The sequence below is a fragment of the Calidris pugnax genome, unplaced genomic scaffold, assembly GCF_001431845.1.
Source record: "Calidris pugnax isolate Ruff unplaced genomic scaffold, ASM143184v1 scaffold20, whole genome shotgun sequence".
Lineage (NCBI taxonomy): Eukaryota > Metazoa > Chordata > Aves > Charadriiformes > Scolopacidae > Calidris > Calidris pugnax.
In genome coordinates this window covers 15,916,490-15,939,716 of record NW_015094510.1, presented here as the reverse complement: position 1 = coordinate 15,939,716, position 23,227 = coordinate 15,916,490, and the positions used below count along the sequence as shown (strand labels likewise).

General features: G+C 41.6%; 1 protein-coding gene across 2 annotated transcripts in view; it reads left to right on the top strand.

Moving 5' to 3' along the window:
• CAB39L (calcium binding protein 39 like) overlaps positions 1–23,227 on the top strand; it is a 62,972-nt gene that overhangs the window by 17,524 nt on the left and 22,221 nt on the right. Inside the window, exons 1-3 of one of the 2 annotated variants that reach the window (XM_014966106.1) lie at positions 471–876; positions 9,957–10,105; positions 21,118–21,282. In XM_014966106.1, the coding sequence (XP_014821592.1) occupies positions 10,004–10,105; positions 21,118–21,282 (267 nt within the window). In that variant the 5' untranslated portion in view covers positions 471–876; positions 9,957–10,003. Of the gene's footprint in view, positions 1–470; positions 877–9,956; positions 10,106–21,117; positions 21,283–23,227 lie in introns of those variants that run through there. The other variant, XM_014966107.1, reaches the window with a different exon arrangement.

Here is a 23,227-nt window from a genome sequence, read left to right as displayed (position 1 = left end):
CCCCCCCCCCCCCCCCCCCGAGTATTATTGTGAAAAAGTATTATCTTGACGTTATAATTTACAGTCAGGTAGGAAGGAGTTTAAACTTTGGCTGCTCCGGGCAGGACTCTGCTGAAAGATGTGGTGTGTGAGCATGTTGATTTAATTATTATCTTGTACCAGCAGCCGGCAGTTGGGCTGCCTTATTTGCATTCCCAGCAGGACGGCAAGGTGAATAATTTAATTCCAGCAGCCTCTGCCACGTGATGGTGCGAGGAGCCGTCAGCGATGCCTCCCCTCCACCAGCAGACTTCAGAGGGGAATGGAAACTTACAGAAGCGATGTGAAATCCTCCCATCTCCTCCCTTAACCCCGGAGGAACCTCTCGGCGGAGCGATCGCTTCTCCCTTTGCTTTTCCAGGCGTTCCTCTGACGTTGGAGTTGGAAGGGGGTGTGTGTGTGGGGGGGTGGGTGGGTGTGAGCCTGCCAGCCAGACGACGAGCCGAGGGAGTGGGAAGCGGGGAGGGCAGTGAGGAAAAAACTGCACACGCAGCCACGGAGCTGGTGGGAGCAGGAACGGCGAGGAGCTCCGGAGCGAGGTTGGGAGTGGAAATTTACAGCTGCTTGCGAGCGCCTGTGCGTGTTCCAGCCATCCTTTCTGCTGAGGCTTTCCCAGGGGCTGACGGTCGCCCCGGCAGAAGAAGAGCGGGAGGCCGAGTCGGCGGGATCCCTTGTCTCTTGCCACGTGTCGATAACCCGCCCGGGGAGAAGGGGGAATAACGCGGAATCAAATGGAAGCTCAGTGACGGCGGCTGCGGGGAGGCGGCAGACCTGTCTTCAGCACCTGGCCATGGGGCTGCGCGGGGCTGCCTAGGACCCCCCACCTTTCCCCACACAGTAAGTGTCAGCCGAGGGGATGTCCCTCTGAGTGACGGCAACTTACGTGATTTAATACAGAAGCGATGTGAAATCCTCCCATCTCCTCCCTTAACCCCGGAGGAACCTCTCGGCGGAGCGATCGCTTCTCCCTTTGCTTTTCCAGGCGTTCCTCTGACGTTGGAGTTGGAAGGGGGTGTGTGTGTGGGGGGGTGGGTGGGTGTGAGCCTGCCAGCCAGACGACGAGCCGAGGGAGTGGGAAGCGGGGAGGGCAGTGAGGAAAAAACTGCACACGCAGCCACGGAGCTGGTGGGAGCAGGAACGGCGAGGAGCTCCGGAGCGAGGTTGGGAGTGGAAATTTACAGCTGCTTGCGAGCGCCTGTGCGTGTTCCAGCCATCCTTTCTGCTGAGGCTTTCCCAGGGGCTGACGGTCGCCCCGGCAGAAGAAGTTTTTTTTTTTTTTTTTTTTTCTCTCCAGTTAGCACCAGCCTTTTTCGTAACGAGCCACTTGCCTGCTTGTTCTCAATAGTTAACGCTGGAAGCTTTTTATAGCTTTGTAAACTGTGTTACCAGGAGTGGCTTTTTAAAGCAGGCGACCCTAAACAATGCTCCTCCTGTTACATAAGGCGCTGGCTCCGCGACCGAGCGCTCCGTGTCCATGGAATATCTCTGGAAATGGCTTTATTTACAGTGCCGTTTCCAAAAATAAAATATCTGCAATATATCATTTTCCCTCGCTGCTCTCCGCTGCCTGCCTGCCTGCAGCTGCGAGCTGGCTCTCGGGATGCGGAGGAACGAGAGCGTGGCCCCTTGCGTAAGGCAGCGGGGAACGGGGAGAGAGGATGGGGAGATGGAACGTGCGCGTGAGCTGTCACAAGAAACGGCATATGTCAATTAACCATCTCGTTATTTGTAGTCAGTACGTCTCTGTCAACCTGAAATTCTGTGCAGTGGGCTATTCCTGAAGTCGTTATCAGGCACAACTTTCATTGAACTGAAGGGGAGGGTTTTTTTTCCTGAGCAAAGAGGCTTTTGGGGGCTAATATTAGTAGTAAAGTGAAATTACTGCTGTAGTAAATTATTTTAATGTGTTAGGAAGCTATTTGAAAGTAACCCAGCAGGCTTGCTGAGGACGTGGTCAAGTGAATGCTGTGTATTGAAGAAAAAGCAAAAATAGTACTCGCATTCCTTACTAATAGATTTAGAGGAAGTCCTATTCCCTCTTGGCTGCTCCCTATGTTATTTAAATTATATTTCCAGTCGTCATTATTTTTACAGTTATTATTACTACTAGAAATGGAGATTTAACTTGGTTTCTCTTTTACTTAAGTGAAAAGCTATTAAGGGCTGTTACCTTAGAATTGTGTGTACTTCAGAGGCATTAGTTAAGAGACTTCTTTCTGCATGACTGAGTTTTACTATGGACCACAGTTAGGTGTGGAGTTGAGTTCTTATTTTTTTTAGGTTTGAAAGACCTTCATGGTGACAAATAGAAATAAGGTTCCCAAATATTCTCGACTCATCAATCCTGCATATTTGGTTGCTGTAAAATCTGTTGGTTTCTTATCTTCCTAGTTTTATTCAACATAAGGTAATAACCTACTACTATTTAGTTTGTTAGCATGAGTAGGAGCATCTCTACAGCACGGATAATCCAGAGGTGACTGATGCAGGTGTGAGTATGGTTCTACAGGATGCCACTTCTGCATGGGTTCAGAACCTGAATGTTATCTGGCATTTCAGTGTGCAAATATTATTTTATAATAAATATTTTAAAATAATAATAATAGATATGGCAGCACAGGACTTGCTGCAATAAAAGGACACTAGGCGGTGGAGTCAAGCACTCAAAAAGTTCCTAACTTTAATTCTGGCGTTTTCCTGTGCCAGTGTAGGCTGCACTCTGTACCCCACTCAGGATACTTATAATAACTTTCAGTCTTGTTTCATATCATCACACATTTATACCCCCTTTCCCATCATGGCTGCCTCCTTCTTGGTCTGGCTGGTGAACATCTGAGCCGTAGCACCTGCTCCAGCAGCCCCATCTCTCTACTCTCCTTCCATCCCTTTCTTGTCGCCTTGTGCTGGTACAGCTTTTTATAAGACCGTGGGGAGATTGGACTGGAAACCTGTGTGACCTTTTTTTCCCCACCAGGCTATTTTTTGTTAACCTGGGTTGGTTCCCTGGCCTGGCTCACTGTGTGGCCACAGCTGTACCACCCCAACAGAGGCTGTAGGAATGTGAACAGACGTGGGGCAGGGTGGCACCATCATGAAACAAAGCGTTTATCAAGCTGCAGCCTCCATGACCAGATAGCTATTCAGTGTTTCATTTTATCCCCCATGTTTGCTGAGAGGCTATAGAGGTTTTTTTGGTTTTTAATGAATGGGCATTCAAGCACTCAATTAAAAAGCAGAATTATTAATTTCTTTGAGTGCTTCCATAGAGCTATACCACAGCACTTGAGTGGAGCATCACCATGAATGCCTTCAGTTCCGTAACAGTACCAAACAACTACATGATATTATTCTCATTCTGTAGAGGTGGTCAGGTGCCTACTTATTTTCCACATCTGATTTTCAGAATATTTGCCACCTATTAAAAAAAGGCGTTTGTGGCAATGTTGGGCATTGGTGCGATGTTTTGTGTGTTCAGGTGAAGTTTCAGCCAATATCCACCTTCATTCCATGTAGCCAACAGCAAGGGTTATGATGAGTAAATTTTTGAGTTTTTGGAATAGTTTTGTTGCCAAGCAGAGACAGCATTCATTCACCTTGACCATAAAACTGCTCTCTCTCCTGGTAATCTCTTGTCTCTTTTGCAATGTACATTCCAAAATCTGCAACTCATTGAGGATTTGCAGAGAAGTTATTTGTTGTGTAGCCCTTACTCCTGCTTACAGAATGAAATGTGGGTTGTGTGAGTGGACTGCATGGATCGGGCTTCTCCAGGTGATCAGATGGCTTCCATCCCCTGGTTTGAGTACATGACTCTGTAATTGCAACAGCTTTCCCAAATATTGCGGGAGAGGGGAAATGAGAGAATAAGGCATCTCTTTTATTATGAAGGCAAAATTATGAAGAAAGTGTGCTCATTCAGGCCCAAAATATGTCAGTCTTAGGCACACTGGGATGAATGGAAAATGAAGGTCTTTTTTCCCTTAGAGAAGCTCTCACTCAATATGAGTTACTGAATGTTTTGGTTCTGATCGGTAAGTAGATGAAGGTTAGGAACTAAGACAAGACAGATGTCTAATACTTGAAGCGAAGGAAATTTTTTGCACATTCATTTTTGGAAGAGCAAATGACTTGTCTGGAGGAACATCTGCGAACAGTGCATGGACGAGCTGATGTGCCCTCTCTCATTGTTGCCTTTGTGGGCAGAAGGCAACGTTTGTTGCTGAGCCACTTCATAATGGGATGGGTCGGTGTGTAGAGTGATGTTGCCATTTGCATTTTTCCTTCATCTTGCATACAAGCTCAGTTGCACTGTAAACTTTTGAGAAATTCTATGATTAAGAGTGAAGAAATCGGGCAGGGTGCCTATAAACAGGACTAGATCTCTTAGTGTACTTTATAGTTGTATGAAAGAGCTTAAGCTACACTAATTTTATTTTAGTGCATTCCCTTTATGAGCACATAAACTGGCAGAAGAGATATTTTGAAGACCTAGCATAGGCTTTGGTGTTGAGTGACCTAGCTTTCATTACTGACACAGCCACTGACTATTATTTTATTTTATGTGGCCTTGGGATAGTCTTCTAATCTTTCTGTGCTTCGTTTTCTCCTTTGGAGAGCGGGCAGAGTAGCAGAAGGTATATATAGATTTTTATGGAAGTGTGTTTTCTATCTTGGTTAAATGTTTGCAGAGTTGGCGGCCTCTGAGAGAGGCATGCCCTGAGTATGAAGGGGTGTTATGTTACTTTTGACAGGCTACTGAATACCCAAAAGCTCAACATCTTGTAAACTTTGTCCACCTCTAGATTCAACTTGCTGCTTTAGTCTGTGTGATTTTATTTTATTTTTTTTTGACTTGAACAGAAATAGCCAAACATTTAGAAACTGGTGCTTTAAAATTGCCTTTTGGTGTTTCTGTCACCTAAAATAAATTCAGAGCCATTTTTTTTTTCTCCCAGACAAAGACGGAATTATATTCCCTGAAAGATTTTTTTTTTTTTTTTTAAGTATGGCTCATAAAATGTGCTGGACTCTCTAGCTCTGGCGGCTGAAATGTCCTGTTCATACTGATGGCAACAGCAGGCTTTGGAAACCACTGTTCCTCCTACAGCGCTGCCAGGGCGTTCCCCCCACAACCAGGAGAGATGACCTCCAAGGCCAGGAGAGTCGGTTTGGTGATACACAGCTGTTTCTTTCCTTGGTCTCACAAGCTCCTCATGAGAGCACCAGTGAAATAACATCATCACAACTAAATGTTTCAGAAGTTGGCTGGTCCCCAGTTATGAATGCAGGAGCGTCCACAGTGTGTTTCTGATGTTATAAAAACATATGCAGTTGAATAACCATTAGATGGAAAAAGTTTTCCTAGAAAGTAGGAAAGAAAGGGGCTCATTCAGCCCTATCCCTTGCTGCCAGACAGCACTGTCAAAAATTTATGAACAGATGCTCTGTAGTGTGCCTGGTAGGGCAGGTCATTTCACAGTCTCAAAGCTCCAACAGTTGGAAACCTTTATATTTTCAGCTTAAGTTTATTCATTGGCAGTTTATAGCCATTTGTTCGGCATAAATAAAGTGTTATTGTTATTTGAGCTGAAATAACTTCTTGGGTTCCTCTGTATTTTTTGTCTAAGCTTACCAAGGTGAGCAGTTTTAGCCTCCTAGAGATGCTGGTTTTCCCGTTTGTTTGGTCCTTCTCTCCACCCGCTCCAATCTCTGTGGGTTTTACTTGACTGTGGGTGTTCAGGATTGTGTACGATGTTACACATGAAGTTTCATCAAAACTTTGTACAAAGACATGCATACCTTTGTATTTCTACTGGTTACTTTCTTAATTCATCGGGTATTTATGTCTTTCTACTGTCCATAAAACACCAGGGTAGCAGTGGGTGAGTATCTATCTTTGTCATTTCTCTTGGTAAGTCCTCAGCTTGAAGCAGATATTCATAGAATCATAGAACGGTTTGGGTTGGAAGGGACCTTTAAAGGTCATCTAGTCCAACCCCCTCTGCAATGAGCAGGGATTTCTTCAACTAGATCAGGTTGCTCAGAGCACCATCCCACCTGACCTTAAATGTTTCCAGGGATGGGGCATCTACAACCTCTCTGTCTTTTCTCCCATTCAGCATTATCTGATACTTGTCACTCTTAATTTTTATCCCATTTTTATTATCTCAGCCCTTGAGGCCATACAGTTTCTCAGGTAGTGATATTCCAGTCCTCTTCTGTGTTGATAATACCTTCCTATTTTGAGTCACCACAATTTTTGGGTAGGCCCTTATTCCCATTCCTCCCAAAGTAAGATCCTGTCTCCGAATTGCTCTTACCTTCTTAGATGATCGTTCTCCCTTTACATGGTAATTTTCCTTCAATTAGTTAATTTTCTATTGTATTCAATTTAGTGTATTTCCATGTCAGATGCATGGGTTCTACAGTGTTTTCTCTGTCTAAAAATATATTAGTAAGGGATTGATGTATGAGCTACCTTTGGTAAGCCTGTGTTGCATTGTTTTCAGTTGCCGTTTATCTTTGTATTTCAGTTATTTTTAGACTGGTTTCTTGAAGAAACGAGGCTTTTGTGGTCATGCTGTCCATCTCTCATCCTACTTCTCATGGTAACTTCTGAACTTACTGGCCAATTTCAAGCAACCTTGACAAAGGGCTAAACACCTGAAAAATACGAAGTTCCAAAAACTGAACTGAAAATAGGTGATGAAAGGAATAGGGAATTTAAACCAAATTAGTGCCTCTACTGAAGAGAAGACCTTCCAACTTAAAACTTATAGAGGAGAGAGATGATATAAGGAGGAGGACAGGACAAAAATGCTCCAGCTGTGTTTAGAGCTTAAGCAAGAGCTCATGCTGTCTTTGATGCTAGAGAATCCAAGCCTGAGGAGCAAAGCAGGAGGAGAGGAGTCCTTGTTTTGCTATGTGCCTTATGAAATAGCCAGCCATAAGACTAAGGGGTCGAACTCCCAAATCTCAGAAAAGGGACTTTACTCCCGTTTGCTTCTACTTGTTATTTGTGAATAGCATGTGCCCCCTAGGAGATTCCTGCATGGAGAAGCAAAAGGGACCAGTATATATTTTCTGTATGGATCATCTTTTGTCAGCTGCTGATGGGTTAAAAACTGTGTCCCAAAAAAGGGTAAATCCAAAAATATTCTTTGATGCACATCTGGAGCTCTTCCCCTTTTTCTGTCTGTCTCCCTCCGCTTGCATACAGCGCATGCTTTGCTTTGTATGTAAGACTGATAAATGGAGTGAAGCAGTGACTTGGCTCTGTTCAGTGGAGGGATGAACTAAACAGTCTCTTGAGTCCCTTCCTGCCCTATTAACGGTGATTTTGCTGTTGTGATTAGGACACTGGTAGGGTGTGTAGTGAAGGGGAATGGTATTTTATCACTGAGCAGTGCTGTGGTGATTTGGTGGTGAGGCTGAGCTATACAGTGGAATGGTGCTAGCCTGGCTGTTGGAGTTTTGTGGCAAAATTAGTGATTATTTAAATACAGACACCATAATCTAGACAGCTACGTAAGTTAGTTTTGGGAGAAAAATGTATTTATAATTTATAGTCAACATTTCTTTTTTTAAAAATCTCAGAACTTCTAGCTCATGAGTATTTCAATGTAAAAATCAGATTATCTCCCCCCTTGTTTTTGCTTGTGTGGAGACTTCTAGAAGGGGAAGATGAAGGGATATCTTCAGCAATCGGAATAAGCCTACCCCACCTTGGATGAAAATACTTCTTTTTTGAAATGCAATGTGCCTGTTAAGCTGCTGCTCTCAGACTCTCTCTCTTGCATCTTCACATCCTCATGCAGTATCTTCACAGTTAATAAAAACATGCAGAATCAGGTCCTTCTCAAAGTGTGTTGGGAATTAATAATCTTCTAATTGCAGCACATGCAGGATTATAGGGTGCTTGGCACTTTATGTTTAAACAAATTTATTGTATAATACCGACATCCCAGTCTTTTCCAGTGCTAGCGTGTAGCAGAACGTGCCCAAAGGAGTTAGTCATTAGTATACTCAGCCTTCAGTCTTGCACGTTGGCAAGTTGAGGTGTGACTCTGCTCAGTTGCTGGTGGGATGGGGCTGCCAAAGCTCGCAGTTGTGAGCTCCACGGGAGGAGGAGTCCTCAGCTCAGAGCTCAGCCAAGTCGGGAAGGTTACGTAGCCAAAACTGCAGAAATAAAAATGAGTTTGAACTGAACCATGAGGAGCTTGAAAATGGAAATCCAAAAGAGGTGAGCTTTCAGGTGTTGAATTGGAAAATATTTCTCTAAAACTGAAGTAGCAAAAACGAGAAGCTAAATACAAATTCACCTACTCTGGATACTATAAAGGAGCTTTTTTGTTTAAGACATTTGAAAATATTTCCTGTGTATCATAGAAACTTCTCTTGTAAAGATAATCTGTAGAAATATTTTGAAATGTTTTTAATAAGATGCTAGGACAGAGTCTGTATAGGCATTTATTTATTTATTTATTTATTTTAAGTACTCCTCCATGGTTTGAACTTTATACTTGACTGTTTTATATGTTTGCTATTTATAGTTGTAAAACAGCGTATATCTAATCTGGGTATTAATTTCATACGATATTTGGGGATTAGTAACACATGGATGTATGGCACAAATGGGATCATACTTCCTGGTGGACTCTGTAGTGTGTCAGTAGTAATAAGGAGGCGTGAGGGGAGTCGGTGCTTTGGGACAACTGGGAAAACGTTACACCATTCTGCTTTCTTTATACTGTGTGTATTATGCTCATTTATTTCTGTTCTTTAAAACCTTTCGTATAAAGCTTGTTTTTTAAATTGTAAAAGTTGAAGAAGAATAAGGAGTTTGAAGTGGTTTGCATATATATTTATGTTTTCACAACTAGTCTTGAAAATGCGTGTGGAACAATGGTGATGGTTGTCTTTTGTTGAGGAAAGGGATGAAAGTTTGACATTATTTTTGCTAATTTTTTTTCTTTTTTATTTTAACCTCTTTGTTACTGGACAAACCAGAATACAGTCCAGAATGGTGTGGTGTTCTCCCTGGAAAGTGGTACTACCTTAAGCAGAGCATGTCCCCATCTGTAGTCTGCCCACTGACTTCAGTAAATATTGGTATTGGACCCCCAGCAAAACCCATGGAAATTCACAGGTTAATGATATGTGGGATCAGAAATGAAGCTACTTGGTTTCTTTCAGATATATAATAACAGTGTTGTGGTATTTGCCTTTATAACTGTATAGAGGAAGAATATTTTAAATTTAACAAATGCATTTTTTTGTTAAAATGCTCAGTCTTTCATTTAAATGTACTGAAAACATTTGTGTCCATATTTGGGCCTGACCATCTGTTCCTTATTTAATTCAGGCAACGTTTTACACAGGTGAGATCTGACCCACAGATTCCTAAGTCTGTCAGACTTAGGGGGTAGCTTCAGCTGCTGCTTCTCGAGATGCTTTGGGCTGAAAAAAAGCAGCTGAAGAAGGAGCGATGGCAGAGAAGCTGGGGCCTTATCTGGTGATGCTCTAAACAAAGGACACTTTTGGTATGCTGGCATCTGCAGTTAGTTATCTGCATCGTGATGAAGCAGTGAAGTTTGGCATCAGAAATCTAGAGGAGCCTGCCAGATACGTAGTGTCCAAAAAACGTTGGACGTAGGCATAGACTCACTGGAGCACTGACCTGTAGTCCAGGGGGCTTTAGGAAGCATCCAGCTCCTGTGCAGGTGCCACATAAGCTGCTTTCCATGTACTAGTGGTGGTTTGTAACATACATGAGAACTTTTACTGCTCTACTGAGTAGCTGAAGCAAAATATAATTCCTGAGGCATAACCTTTTCTTGTTCATAATGTCTTTGTGTGTTTTTATTGCGTTTTCTTATAAACCTTAAAAGCTGTTTTTGTTTCTTGTTTGTTTTAAGGCAATCTTCTTCTATCCTGAAGGAAGAAATCCAGGTGAAGAAAAACCATGCCTTTGTTTAGTAAATCGCACAAAAACCCTGCTGAGATTGTGAAAGTTCTGAAAGAAAACATGGCCATATTGGAAAAACAAGAAAAAAAGACAGACAAGGTATGAGGTAATGTTGTAGAAGGCAAATAAGGTTTTTATGCCAGGGAAACAGTAGAATAAGGGGAATAAAACTGTGTTTGCTTACTGCCCCTATTCTGCAAGCACGTAAGTATCTTTGTGTTTGAATGGTCCTGCTGAAATCAGAGGGCATAAGGAAAGTACAACAGATCTGGGGGTCAAACAGAAAATGTTGAGATGTAGGAGCCTCAGCCAAAACAAAGGGTGGTCTCCTACTACTTCAAGTAGTAACACATCTAACAGAACAGCTTGGAAGGCTACTTGAAAACTATTATACCATTAATTGATTTAGCAGGATAACAAGTGACACTGCAAATTAATGTGTGGGTACTCACAGAACAGAAACTTACTTCTGATGAACATTGTTCACATAAAACAGGAAACCTGTATGCATGCAGGTGGATATAAAAGAGATTTCACTGTGTCTGTCTTTTCCAATTTTCTGGGTGCTAGTGCTTCCTAAATGAGCTGCACTACTTGTATTCTAATTATAGCACTAGGTTTTTGCTAATACTGTTGCTCTCCTTTAGCACAGTGACACAGCCCGGAGTTACTTTTGCCATTCTTCCAGTGACCTGTAGAGTATACAAAATGCTCCCAATTAGGAATTCATGCTTACATAAAATCAAATAATTTTTTTTTTTTTTTTTTTAATCTGACACTCTGGTTCTCTATATTATTACTGTAGTAGAAGTATATGATTTTAATTAACAGCAAACTTTTTAAGTTAAAACTGAAGGTCAGTGAAAATAGAAATTTCTGATAAGTGACACGAGCACAGTTTTTGTGCAGCTGATGTTTGTGTGCGTGTGTTGTGCTTCCCCCACCTTGTGCAGAAGTCTGCGTTAGAACGAACCCAACCCAAAAGGTAAGCACAGAGCCTTCCTGCCTTTACTGAAACCCTCTTGAAACTTATTGGTTCAAAGCAAGTAGCTCAGTGTGTGTTAATTATGTAAGATCAGTCACACGGATTTCAGGGAGGCCTCTGGTATTTGATGTCTCATGCTGAAATACCTTCAGTTAACTGAAGAGCATTGAGAGAATCTGACTCTGAACTAAAACTTAAAATAAGTAACTAAATAAACCAGCAGAATCTGCCCTCCCCTGCTGAATTCATCTTTTGGAGCCTGATTAAAGAAGACATTCAAAGCAGAAGCTCTAGACTCAGATTTCTTTTCGATTTGCTTTGCAGCATGACTCCTCTGGGTTGTGTTTTTGAGGATTTTTGGCTTTGAGCTGGTTTGTTTATTTGGGTGTCAGTGACAAAGGCGGAGAAATTCAGACTGCTTAGAAAATTGAGAACTCAATGTAAATTTTTTGTAAGAGTCAGAACAGCTGGCATGTGTTTTCTTCACCAAGCAAAAGAGCTTTACCCCAGCGTATTAGGATGGAAGCAGCTCACGAATTTAATAACGACACTCATTTCACTGGATGAGGTTGGTTTTCAATATTTTCTGCTGTGTTTTATTGCTACGGTATGGAGACTGTTCCTGGAGCGAGTGTGGGTGATCAGGGGAGAGGAGGAAGAGGGGACAAGGCAGTCACTTCAGTGACAAAGCAGAAAGTGAAGAAAGCAGCCTTTTTTGGACAGTATTTACACATAGGCTTTACGTGGCTTGTTGACTCAGGACTTTGCACTCCGATGTAGAGGCAGCACACGGGGCCTTTCTCCTTTCAGAAGGGAAGATGTGAGACTCCTCAGTAAGGCTGCCTTTCAGCTGAAGTGTTGCACTGAGCTGTCCTGAAATAAATACCTGTTAGAAAAATCACCAGATTCATGGTCCTGAGTTTAGGGAAGTAAATCATAATTAATACCTTTAGTAAACTGTACAAAATGGCAGGAAAAATAACTCTTGCAAAAACAATCACCCCATCACATCTCTTACTATCCATAGAGGTTTGTGAGCTTAGTAAAACCATTTTTAAGTGTTGTTTGCCTTTTGAATTGGAGAAGAAAAGATGATGGGGAGACTTCCAATGGCACACAGGCTTTCAAAACGGACTCACTTACTAATGAATAACATCTTTCTTTTCATGAGTATGATTAGAAAAATTTAACTGAAAACAAAAGCAAACCAGAACAAAGCACAGTGCTGTACGCTGTGCTCTTCACAACCTGGCAAGGTTTTAAAATTTACCTCTGATTTGATTTCCAAAGGGAGATGAAATGTGTTAAGCTTTCATAAAAGGGCCCAGAAGTCTGACTTCTGCAGGAGGCAGAGACCCTGGGTATCCCAGAGCTGGTTTTGGACCCTGTGGGCCTGTGAATGCAGAATTTTGGGAAGTAGGACTCTCCAGGTTTTCAGATTTCTGGCTCTTTGTCTGTTGTGAGAACTGGAGGGGTACTGTTGTGCCTCACCATAAAACCAAGGTTTCCAGAACTTCTGGGGTACAACTCCACAGCATCCCTGATGTTGCTTGCATGCAGAATAGCTTCCAACTAGGACTTGCCTCAGATGCTTAGACAAGAAGATTTATCCTCTGACAATTGAGCTGTTATTGTAGTACAGCCAATGTGGTATGTGGGCTGAGACAGCTAAAAGCTGCTAATACAGCCAGAATTGGCAGAGAAGTGTGGCAAAGCCTAAATTAACTGCAGGGCTAGCGGAGAACCTTCTCGTTTCCTTTCCCAGTTGAGAAATCTTAAGTACGAGGTGAAGATGCCCTGAGCAGCTGGGGTGGGGGATGCGAGGTCAGACAGGGAGAAGCTTGATGCTTCTAATACAACTTTGTGCAACTTTCACAGGAACCATCTGTGCCTTGGAGGGGCTGTTTTTAAATAATACAGAATTGACGACTTAAAAAAAAACATACTAATGTGTGTAGTGTTGCCATAATGCTTTTTAAACACTCAACTGAAAAATAGGCTAAGTTTGAATGTTTGGTTCTCATTTTTGTTTTATGGGTGGAGTTTTTTGTTTGTTTGCTTGCATGGATGCATGTGTGCTTGAAGCTTTGCCATTTTCTCAGCTACATTCTGATGGTTGATAGACCACAGATTAAGAAGTGCCACCACATGTGGCTCCTCTACCTCTGAAGCGCTCTTTCTAATACCTTATTTTTAATTTTTTTTTAAAATAGCATCTATTTTAAAGAAGGTATTGCAGCACTGCCAAATCTAATGTAACAATTGGGAGATTAAGTAGGGTAAGACAGAGCTGGAAAAGTGGACTAAAGTCTTCTTTATCAACAATCTTTCTCTCTTCCAACATCTGAAATAAATAAGGTGTTCCTGTGGCACATACAATTACTGACATCCTGTTCAGGCTTTGATGCAGTGAAGAACAATTAATTACATTTTATTACAGAATTCTATAAATGCCATAAAATGTTTATCTCGGTCATGCAGAACCAAACCGTGCTTGGATTTAATGAGAAATATCCATTCTGGAATTCAGTAGAAAAGCAGGGAAGTATTTAAATACTTAGGAAATGAAGCCTTCAGAGTTTAGAGTCTCTTCCTTCTTTCTGGCATGAACTCCTGTAGGGAGCAGCGGAGGAGGAACTCTCATATCAAGTGGACAGATCTGTTGAACCCGAGGAAGAATGGACAGCATGTGACACGCTGGTCATACAGTGTATGACTGATACGCTGCCATGTCTTTTGTTGATAGATGTTGTAGAAGAACATAGAATCAGAGACATCTAGGTTGGAAGGGACTTTTAAAATCATCGAGTCCGACCATTAACCTAACACTGACGAAAACCACCGCTAAACCACGTCCCTAAGCACCAGGTCTACCCATCTTTTAATACCTCCAGGGATGGTGATTCCACCGCTTCCCTGGGCAGCCTGCTTCAATCTTTGATAACCCTCCCACCTCACAAAAAAGGGGGAGTGACGTCCCAACTTCTCAAGGCCTTGTGTTCAGCCACCAAGCCCGGTCAGCACAAAGAGGTACAGGTGGCTTCCAGTATGTCACCGAAGGATGTCCTTGAACACATCACCTTCTCGCTGCTAACCAAACACCTTCGGGTGCGGCACCCGTGACTCAGTGCCATCTGCCATGCCTACAGGTTTGGTAACATTTTCTGAACCTGCCCTGCAGCAAAAGCCTTCAAAGTGTCACAGGCTGTTAATTTAGCACAGCAAACCGATCTGGGGTCGGTTGAAACTTGGCCTAGATGGGCTGAAAGACTTGGAGTTTCTAGCACCGCTGATCCAAACTTGGTTTTTTTTTGAAAGATGACCCCAAGTGAGTTAGAGCTGGTCCCAGGTGCTGTGCTGAGTGTTTTCCAGGCAGGCCGCAGTGCCCTTAGTCACCGTTCAGAAATGTACCAAGGCTAGATGTAAAATAACCTGAAATGTCTAGCTTCTTCCCCTTTCACTCAAATATATCTAACGAGACTGCTTGTTCGAGTAGGTCGCTGTAATCTGTCCTCTCTTTCATCTCCACGTACTGTAACAAATTTGGTATCGTTCAGAAGGGTCAGGAGAGCAGCATTTTATTAAGGCTGCAGTTAAAAGGCTTTAAGATTTCCAGAACAAACATTTATATCAATAAATCCAGCTTTTTTTTTTACGTGGCAGCAGTGAAGGCATTATCAGCTCCCGTTCACCTTGCTGGCTCCTGGGCTGATGAAGCGGCTGGGGACCGGTGTGTGAGATGAGGTGTGGTGGGGAGGACGTGCTGTGCATTTGCATGGAAGAACGGTTGCGTGACCGCTGCGAGCGCCGATACCCCTGGATGCGATTCTGCAGCTGCCAAATTCGGCTGCAAAATTGCCTTCGACTTCGTTGCTGTGCACTGAAACCGAGGGAATGAGATAAGAAGGGCTTGGCACCCCTTCCTGCCAGCTCGGCATGTCCTGGGGTTTTGTGGAGCGTTTCATGTTTCAACTTCCCTCTTCTGCTAAGGCCTGTTATTGCTCTAGAGATGGGAGAAACTCCAGATACTATCAGGTGCTGGTGCCAAGAGTTTAAAGCCTGTCTCTTTTGGTTGCTTTTTTCTTATTTTTGAGGACCTTGCAGCCTTTGGTTCTGCCTCTAGTGTAGGATTAACAGTGGGAAAGGAATTTATGTCCAGGTGGAGCAGACTTGTCTCTTTCGTTTAACCATATGTCCTTTTAAAACACGTTTCCCTGTCATGCCTTCTTGGCCACATTGTCTTTGCCAGCTTCCTTGAGTAACAGGCCATAATATTTTGCTAAATGACAGAGTTCGTGCCTCCTGATACAAAATGTCCACAATTTGTTCCTGTATATCCATTTAGCATTAAATTGTACCAAGAATAAATCAGTTGGGATGATCCTGAAGCTACACAGACGTTGGATTCACATTCTGCTAATGGCTCTTCTTGGGAGTCCTTACAGTTGTGTGTAAACAGAGTTGCATTGGTGCTATTCTTTTAGGAGAAAAATGGGTTTGAATCACACAGTGCAAATATTTTTAATCAGGACTGTAAGCAAAAACAAGACAAAGCCAGACCAAGGAGCCTTATGGTTTTGGTTGTAATGTATACTGTGGAGTACTGGCAGTTCACTGAGTCACACATTGGAGTATTTAACATCACGCTGGCAGGCATCTGTGTGTGTCACTATCTGCTGCTCTGCAAGATAGCAACAGTTTAGAAAAATGTTTTTGCCGTGGAAATATGCTAGTACACTAACAGAAGCAGTACGGTCCTACTTGCCATATTCTTATGAAGAATTGGGGATTTCTTGATCGCTACGCAGATGCTAGATGTCAGGCATCCTGTATTTTTCTTATGTATATTTGGTATCTGAGTTTGGAAAGGTGGAAAAAGTTAATGCAATCTGTTTTTTTCTTCACTGTTATGGTTGGTCATAAATGTTATATTAAGTCCCCGATGAATAAAAGTAAGAATAAACCCTTCTGACCCGTAACATACGTACACACATGTGAAACCTCTAACCTGTTGGTGAAACAGAGGTGAAATAGAGACAACCCACTGAGAGCTTTGAAAAGTTGCAGTTCAGGTGCAGCAGCTCAGACTGTTGATTATTCAAGGCTCGCTGCTTTTCCCCTTACTGTTTTTGTAATCTTCCTTGGAGAGGAGTGAAAAAGGAGCAATGAATCTACATTGCATAACACGAGATCCACCTCTCTGTCTCTCTGGCAAGCATAATGCATTGGGTCATGAGCACTTAATATTGGCACTTTCAAGATAAATGTGAAATTGTCATAAGTAGTTAAGGAAAGGGGAAGGGCAAGGTTTGTAAGTAGAGGTAACTTTTCTTAAGCCAGTTGGAATAGGTAGAAATTTAAGTTGCTGAAGCTGGGGACTCTTGGTAAAGCATCTCTGTGGTGTGCAAATAGGGTTTTTCAAAAACTGCCTTTTATGAAGTTTTGATTTCTGAAGCAGAAGATCTGCTTTGTTTATTTTGCTACATCACGCACAAGCAGTGCTGGAGATAAAACAGCTTAGCCTTTGAGTATGGAAAGTCCTAACTCATGTAATTATGGAAATAAAAATTCAGCTTTCTGTGCAAACAACAGATAAGACCTTTGTTTTAGCCTTCCATGCCACTCTCTACAATCTCTCTGGAAGATTTTAGAAGAAGAGAAAAATTAGAAGATTTGGAGGATTTATTTGTAATCCCTTAATGAAAAAACAAGAAACTCCTTATTGAACTGTCTTGTATAATTGTGAAATACAGAGAAAAAAATAACTGTTTTGCAGCATTCCTTAATAATGCTAAATTACTGCCCTAAGAACACTGTCATGCTCTTTGACCCTCCTGCAGAGATCAGTCAAAGAAAATAGGTAAAATTCAGAAATTGTGTTCTAGGCCTGTCAAAGCAAGTTAAACCAAAGGACCCAATATTAGCACTGTGGGCAAGGAAGATCAACACTGGAGTGTGGAAATATTTCAGAATAGGCATTCTTCATTATTTATTTTATTTTTTTTATGTTCTTTATAAAGAATGTTACCCAATGCAACAAAATTGGCTGCTCTTCACCTGTGTATTAGGCTGTAGAGAGGAGAGTCTTGAGGTATTTCAGGGAAGATTTTTTTTTCCGTATAGAATTTCAGGGAATAATGTCCTCGTAAGCTCCTCTCTTTGTGTTATGAACCCATTAAGTCAACAATGACAAGGTTTTGGTCTATGAGGAAAACAGGTTTGAGACCAAGTATCTTCGACTCATAAAGTTTCCAGCTCTTGTTGTTGAAGCTGTTGGTAGGTTTGGAGAGACATTAATTTTGGAGAGATACAAATTCCCACCTTTATAAGCAGGGATGATTTGGCACGTTTATAATGTAACTCTATGCTGTCACATCTCAAGCTCCAAAGCTGTTGGACGTCATCTAGTCCAATAGGGTTAGTGAAATAATGCAAGAATTGTTAGGCTTCAATATTTACACAAAATGGTATGTTTCAGAATGGACCCAGAAACCTCTATAAACTATACTATGTGGATAAAGAGTTAGTTCTTGTTGGAAATGAAATAACTTGTTAGTCCTATGTTAGGCCAAAGTAGAGAAGAAATGGCCATGATTGAAAAAACTGCCTTCACTGCACAGGTCAGTACAGGTTGTGGTCTCCTTCACTCCCCTTACACAGCTATTCCAAGTCAACCTTGTAACTCATTTGTGACACCCTGAATTCTTGTGTTCTGTGGTGGAATTGAATCCTCCCAAATTTGGACATTGTGAACTGAGATGCCTGTAGACTAGAAATCTGTGAGTTGCTGTAGGAAGTCAAGATCCTGATGTCTATGCAGTGACAGCAGCACAAATGTTACATTGATGCATGTGCTGGGAATCAGCTTGCATTTCATCCTGTGCTTTGTAGTCCCTGTCCCTTTAATTGTCCAAAGTTCAGCGTATCCCACTTTTGACATTTGTATGTAATTAGATACAAGCTGCTCTGTTTGGGATTCTGGGTTCAGTTATCTCCTCTCCCCCTTTTTCCCCTCTGCTTACACCAGCTTCTCTAACTATAATGACATAAATTCAGTCATGATGTAAAGGACTTGTAGCTGGAGCATAGAAGGAAAATCTTCTGGAAAGAAAATTGTACTTAATTGCAAGAACAAGACAAGTGGCTTAAAGTGCTTAGATATTTCATGAAAGCTTTTCTTTTGCTCTATAATTTCTGCTGAAGTGAGACTTGCAGCATTTTGCTGTTGTGGCTGTTGCCACTGATGGAGAGTAAATAGTAATATGGAAGTCATATTAGAGTTTGTGGAGTTTCTATCAAATCTCTCTTTTTTTTTTTGTCACTGAAATTCTTTTGGGTTTTGCAAATTTTCCTAAAGGGAGTCAGGACCAGTCTGGCTTCTTACAACAAGCTGTTCTCCAGCTATATTTCTGTCATCTTGTATTTTCCATGTATTCGAGTGAATTTGTTTGCTTTGTTGTTTGTTTTGGACAGATCTTGAGTCTTTAGATCTTGGAATGTCTTTTTTTTTTTTTTTTTTCCTCCTGAGTCATGAGCAAGTTTCCATCCCAGAAACAGTGCTTATGTACTTAGAGTATTATTCTAAAACTGCTGTAGGATTAAGTGGAAGTGTCAAAGTGGGGTCTAGAAGTGGCTGTTAATTTAAGAATCTGTGTTCAGGATTGTGTTTTTTCTCCAGATAGATTGTGGGGAATAGGCACAGAAGGACAATCCTTAAACTTGACCAGGAATAGCTTTTGGTGGTGGGTTGAATGTCAAACCACAGACTATCCAGAGGACATGAAGGGGGAGGAAATTTACACAAAATGTAAATTGCATGTAGAAAAGCCGAGAAGATGAGTGGATGGGGTGGCAGATGATTAGAGAAATATAGGTGTGGTGCCCAGTTGTGCCCATCAACACCCCAGTGTTCTGTAGTTTCTCTTTTTCCTGCAGTGCTTTACTTTTTGTCCTCCTTGTTGAGAATTTAACCTAAAGCTGTGTCTTGCAGATATTTTTTGACATATTGGGAAGGACTCCTTATACTTGAAAGGAAAGGTATTAATTATTTTTTTTACCCACAGAATGCCAGAGATTTTCACACTCTACCAAGCAGAATGGGTGAAAAGCCAAAAATGTATGGGTTTTTCTTTCGATATGAAAATATTTGCACAGCTCTTATCAAGATTTAGAGCTTTAGTTTCCAAGATAGCACCCCTGTTGTTAATCCCATCTGTACTCTGTGGGATATCTCTAGTGACATGCCACTAACATTTGAGGTAAAAATAGGCTCTTTTGCTGAGTGACGGTAGGGAACAACAAGACTTCTGCTGTGGTTAAAGTTATCACATAGTCATATTCATTTACACACTGCTCATCCTGACCTATCTCAACTAGCAGAAAACCAAGAGTAGGTACAGATTGGGGGAGATAATTTCTTTATGCTGTGCAAAGTCAATGCTTGAATCTTCCAGGTAGATGCAATGTGAAAGTGGCTTTTTAGTGGTTTGTGGGGATGTTTTTTGGTGGTGGTTTTTTTTTTTTTAGGATTTCTAGGCTTTTTCTAGGCTTTTTATTCACTAATGTGAATAAACTCTGTGATTTAAATCAGTATAAAAGTGATGGGAGATCAGCAGCAGTTGAGAGATGCCTCTCCTGAGTACTGTGGGGTTATTTTTTGGAGATTAATGGAGTGGTATTTGAAAGCACGGCATTTTTCCTTTTAGTTTATGTGAGAGATGTATTGAAATTATTGATCTGGCTTTGAACTCCCATTAATGTCCAGCTAGCTTTTACAAATGACTCTTGGGTTTTCTGTGCATATCTTGATTGTTTTTGTTTTTTTTTTCCTGCTAAGCTAATGAAACATTCATTTCAAATAAATGTTTTGCAATATAGATGTGAAATGCTGTCCTATCTTCAGCATCTCTGGCGATCTTGCCTGGCACTTTCCTGTCATTCTCAGTGTTGCTTTCAAACCTCTCCCTTACTTCCTTCCCACTCCCTGCCAAAAAATCCGACCAGCCTTGCTGTGGGTCATTCAGGTATAAAATATACCCTGGCCCAGAAAAGGCCATTACCTCCATAACCCCATGGCTAGAGCAGGTGGGATTTAAAGCACACACGTGAAAAAATAATGCCTGTGCTCCATGGAATCTGTATTTATACAAAGTGGAGAAAACCTGGGAGGAAGGTGTGAGCCAGTGCTGCTGCTCTTTAGCCAGTGTTTGTTTCCCTTGGGAAGCGGGACACATCTGATTTAAACCTGCTGACTGCCAGGATCACCAAGCTGTTACCTGTTTATATGCGTTTCTCTTTCATTTTCCTGTTGTAAGCTTTCTGGTCAAGATATTTTGTAAGGTAATTCCTGATTTGTCCTCTACATTGAGTAAAACCTGAAACATTGCACAGAATTAGCATACACTAGGTAGGAGCAAAAGATGAAAGACTTATTTGAGTTTTGTGGGAGCTGCTTGTCCCAGCTTTGTGGGAGCTGTGGAGCTTTACTAAAGCAAATTGCTTAATTTAATTCATTTCCCAACCTGAGACTGAAGTGCCTGGGGGCTCAGTAGGCAAATCACTTGTGGAAGATGCTGACTCCAACCACACACAATGGGGAGAAATACATAGGTGGTGGCAATGCAAAGCTGGCAGGGGTACAGGGATTTATGTGGGTTACCAGCAGAGGAGGTGGGACAGTCCATCAGCAGTTGATGGGGAAGCGGCCACTGGTTCGTTACCTCCATCTGGCACCTCTTTCCCCACGTGTGTTGATGGAGCCAGCGGGGAGGAGGGGGGGAGCAATGGTGGAATTGCTGCCACTTCTGCAGGGCAGCGCCTGTCTCCAAACCCATAAAGGATCTTGCTGATGCCAGTTGGTGATTGCACTCCTGCCCCTTTTTTATGCTTGTGGTCTGTAAGTGTTTAAATTGAATATATCTGTGTGCTCGTGTAGGACCTGCAGGATCCAGTGTGAGTGCTCCTCAGTGACTACATAAAATTATTAAATCATTTTTCAAAAGATAATGACCGTTGTAAGTACAATTAGTAGCTTTTGTTTTGAACTGCTTGTCTTTTAAATTAAAACTTTTTTGTTCTTTTTTTTCTTTCTTTTTTTAAAACAAAACCCTTATCTGCTGGCTAAAAGGCATCGGAGGAAGTTTCAAAATCTCTGCAAGCCATGAAGGAAATTCTGTGTGGGACCACAGACAAGGAGCCACCTACAGAAATCGTGGCTCAGCTGGCACAAGAGCTTTATAACAGTGGCCTTCTAGTGACGCTTATTGCCAACCTGCAGCTGATAGATTTTGAGGTAGGTAGCATCCATAAACGTTTTCATATCCTTCTCTCGGTGTCGTCAATGAGTATAGCTGTATTTTTCTGAAGTCTAAATAATTTTATTGTACTCAAAACTGTATTTTGCATGCAGAAGAAAGTAGCTGCTGTAGCTCGGTCAGTGTCCTGATAGATGTGCTCATATACTGGAAGTAAATGCAGTGCATCTGATTTAAATCTCTTCATTTTCTCAAAACAAAAGCAAGAAAGAAATATTGCCATGTATATCCAAACAAGATAGGAAATGATGCCAAGAATACTCTCCATGACTGACCTTGTAAGCTGCAGTGATTAACCTCTTGCTTTGGGATAGTACAACTAGAGTCAACCACCATCTCTGAAGAGTGTGTCTGATTTACAAGGGGTCCAGGGACATGCAATAAAATTAACTGGAAGCATGGGAAAATCTCATGTGAAAAAGTTTGAAAAAAAAAAATTGGGATGGTTTGAGAGGAAAGGAGTTGAAAAATTGTTAAAAACTGACAGCAGGTGACAAGGTAAATTGGGTTGCCCCCACTTTGTTCTTTGGGTTAAAAGAAGAAAGGAATATCACTTTTTTCGCTAGCAGAAAGGTTAATATGGGGAAAAGATTAATGCATGTATTTTTAAAAATAATTATATATTCTTTGGAACTCCTTGCCAGTTTTGTTGTTAAAGCCAAGAACTTAGTAGACAGCTACTAAGACAACTTAGTTGCTTGTAATTAAGGAGAAGAGTTATGCTAGAGCAGGTTGCAGTAATTCAGGATAAATATAAACCCTTTTGATTGACCTCTGGGAATAAACTTTGTCACTGGCAGGTCATTATAGTATTCCTGTGGTCTACAGCCAGCTGGGATAGTGGTTCCCCAGGGACTGCTATTACGAGCCCTGTGACTTCTGTGGCTCCCGGGCGCTGGTGAATCATCACAAGTGTCCGAGCATCTCCGAGCAGGTAGAAATCCCCAGCTCCCAGGAACCAAACCTTCACTGCTGGGGTCTGAAGCAGGGACAGTACCCAGTGCGTAGAACAGGACAAGCACTGAATTGAAAAATCAATTCCCTGGAGAGATTGTCCAGTGCTTTCAGGGCCACCTTCTGTGGGAGTTACTTTCTTGTGGAAGATTTTTCATTATATTGAAGTAATTTGTTGTAACTTTCCTTTTCTTTTCACTTTGTAAATGAATGAAAGGGAGGAATTATGCGAGATTTATGTTTTCTTTTTCCCCCTCTGTCCCCCACCCCCACTAAAGCCATCATTCAAGGGACTGATTTATTTATTTTGTATTAATTTTTGGAAATGTTTTAAATGGAGTTCTCTCACTCTTCCTCAGGTCTTAAGTTCAGGAGTAATTTTTTTGGTAATGCTAGAATTTCTTCAGGTCCTTTCATTTGTCTTCTCCCTGCCACCACTGGTTACTGTTAAATGTCTTAATTAAAAATAAAAACCAACCACCCCATCAACCCAAACCCCTAAAAATCCAATATTTATATATTTGTTGTTAAGAAAAAAGAAGAGAGGGGGAGAAGACACTGTTAGCAGATACACCACAGAAGGGAAACTACTGCATTATTTGGCTGTTTAGAAGTGTGAGACCAGAGCTAATGCCCCCATCAAGAAACAGGCAGAAGCAGAGACTCGAGTCTTATTGTTGAGCTTTGAAAAACTGAAGAAAATGTGCATAGAGGAAAAGTTAATTAAAAGAAATTATGTTACTAAATGCATGTAAGTCTTTGGGTTCACAAACTGTAAAGCCACTCTCTGAGTGGTAGAAAGTAGCCACAAGCCCAAGATTTGTGACGTCAGAAGCTTTCCCTTACTTTGTCTTGGAATACGAGCTGAATTATGGTATTGGTATCATGCAATTTGTTCTTTATATAATGGTGTTCTTTGCAGTTTTTTTGATCTTGTCTAGCCACTTTCTCACCATGCTGCCTTCTCTT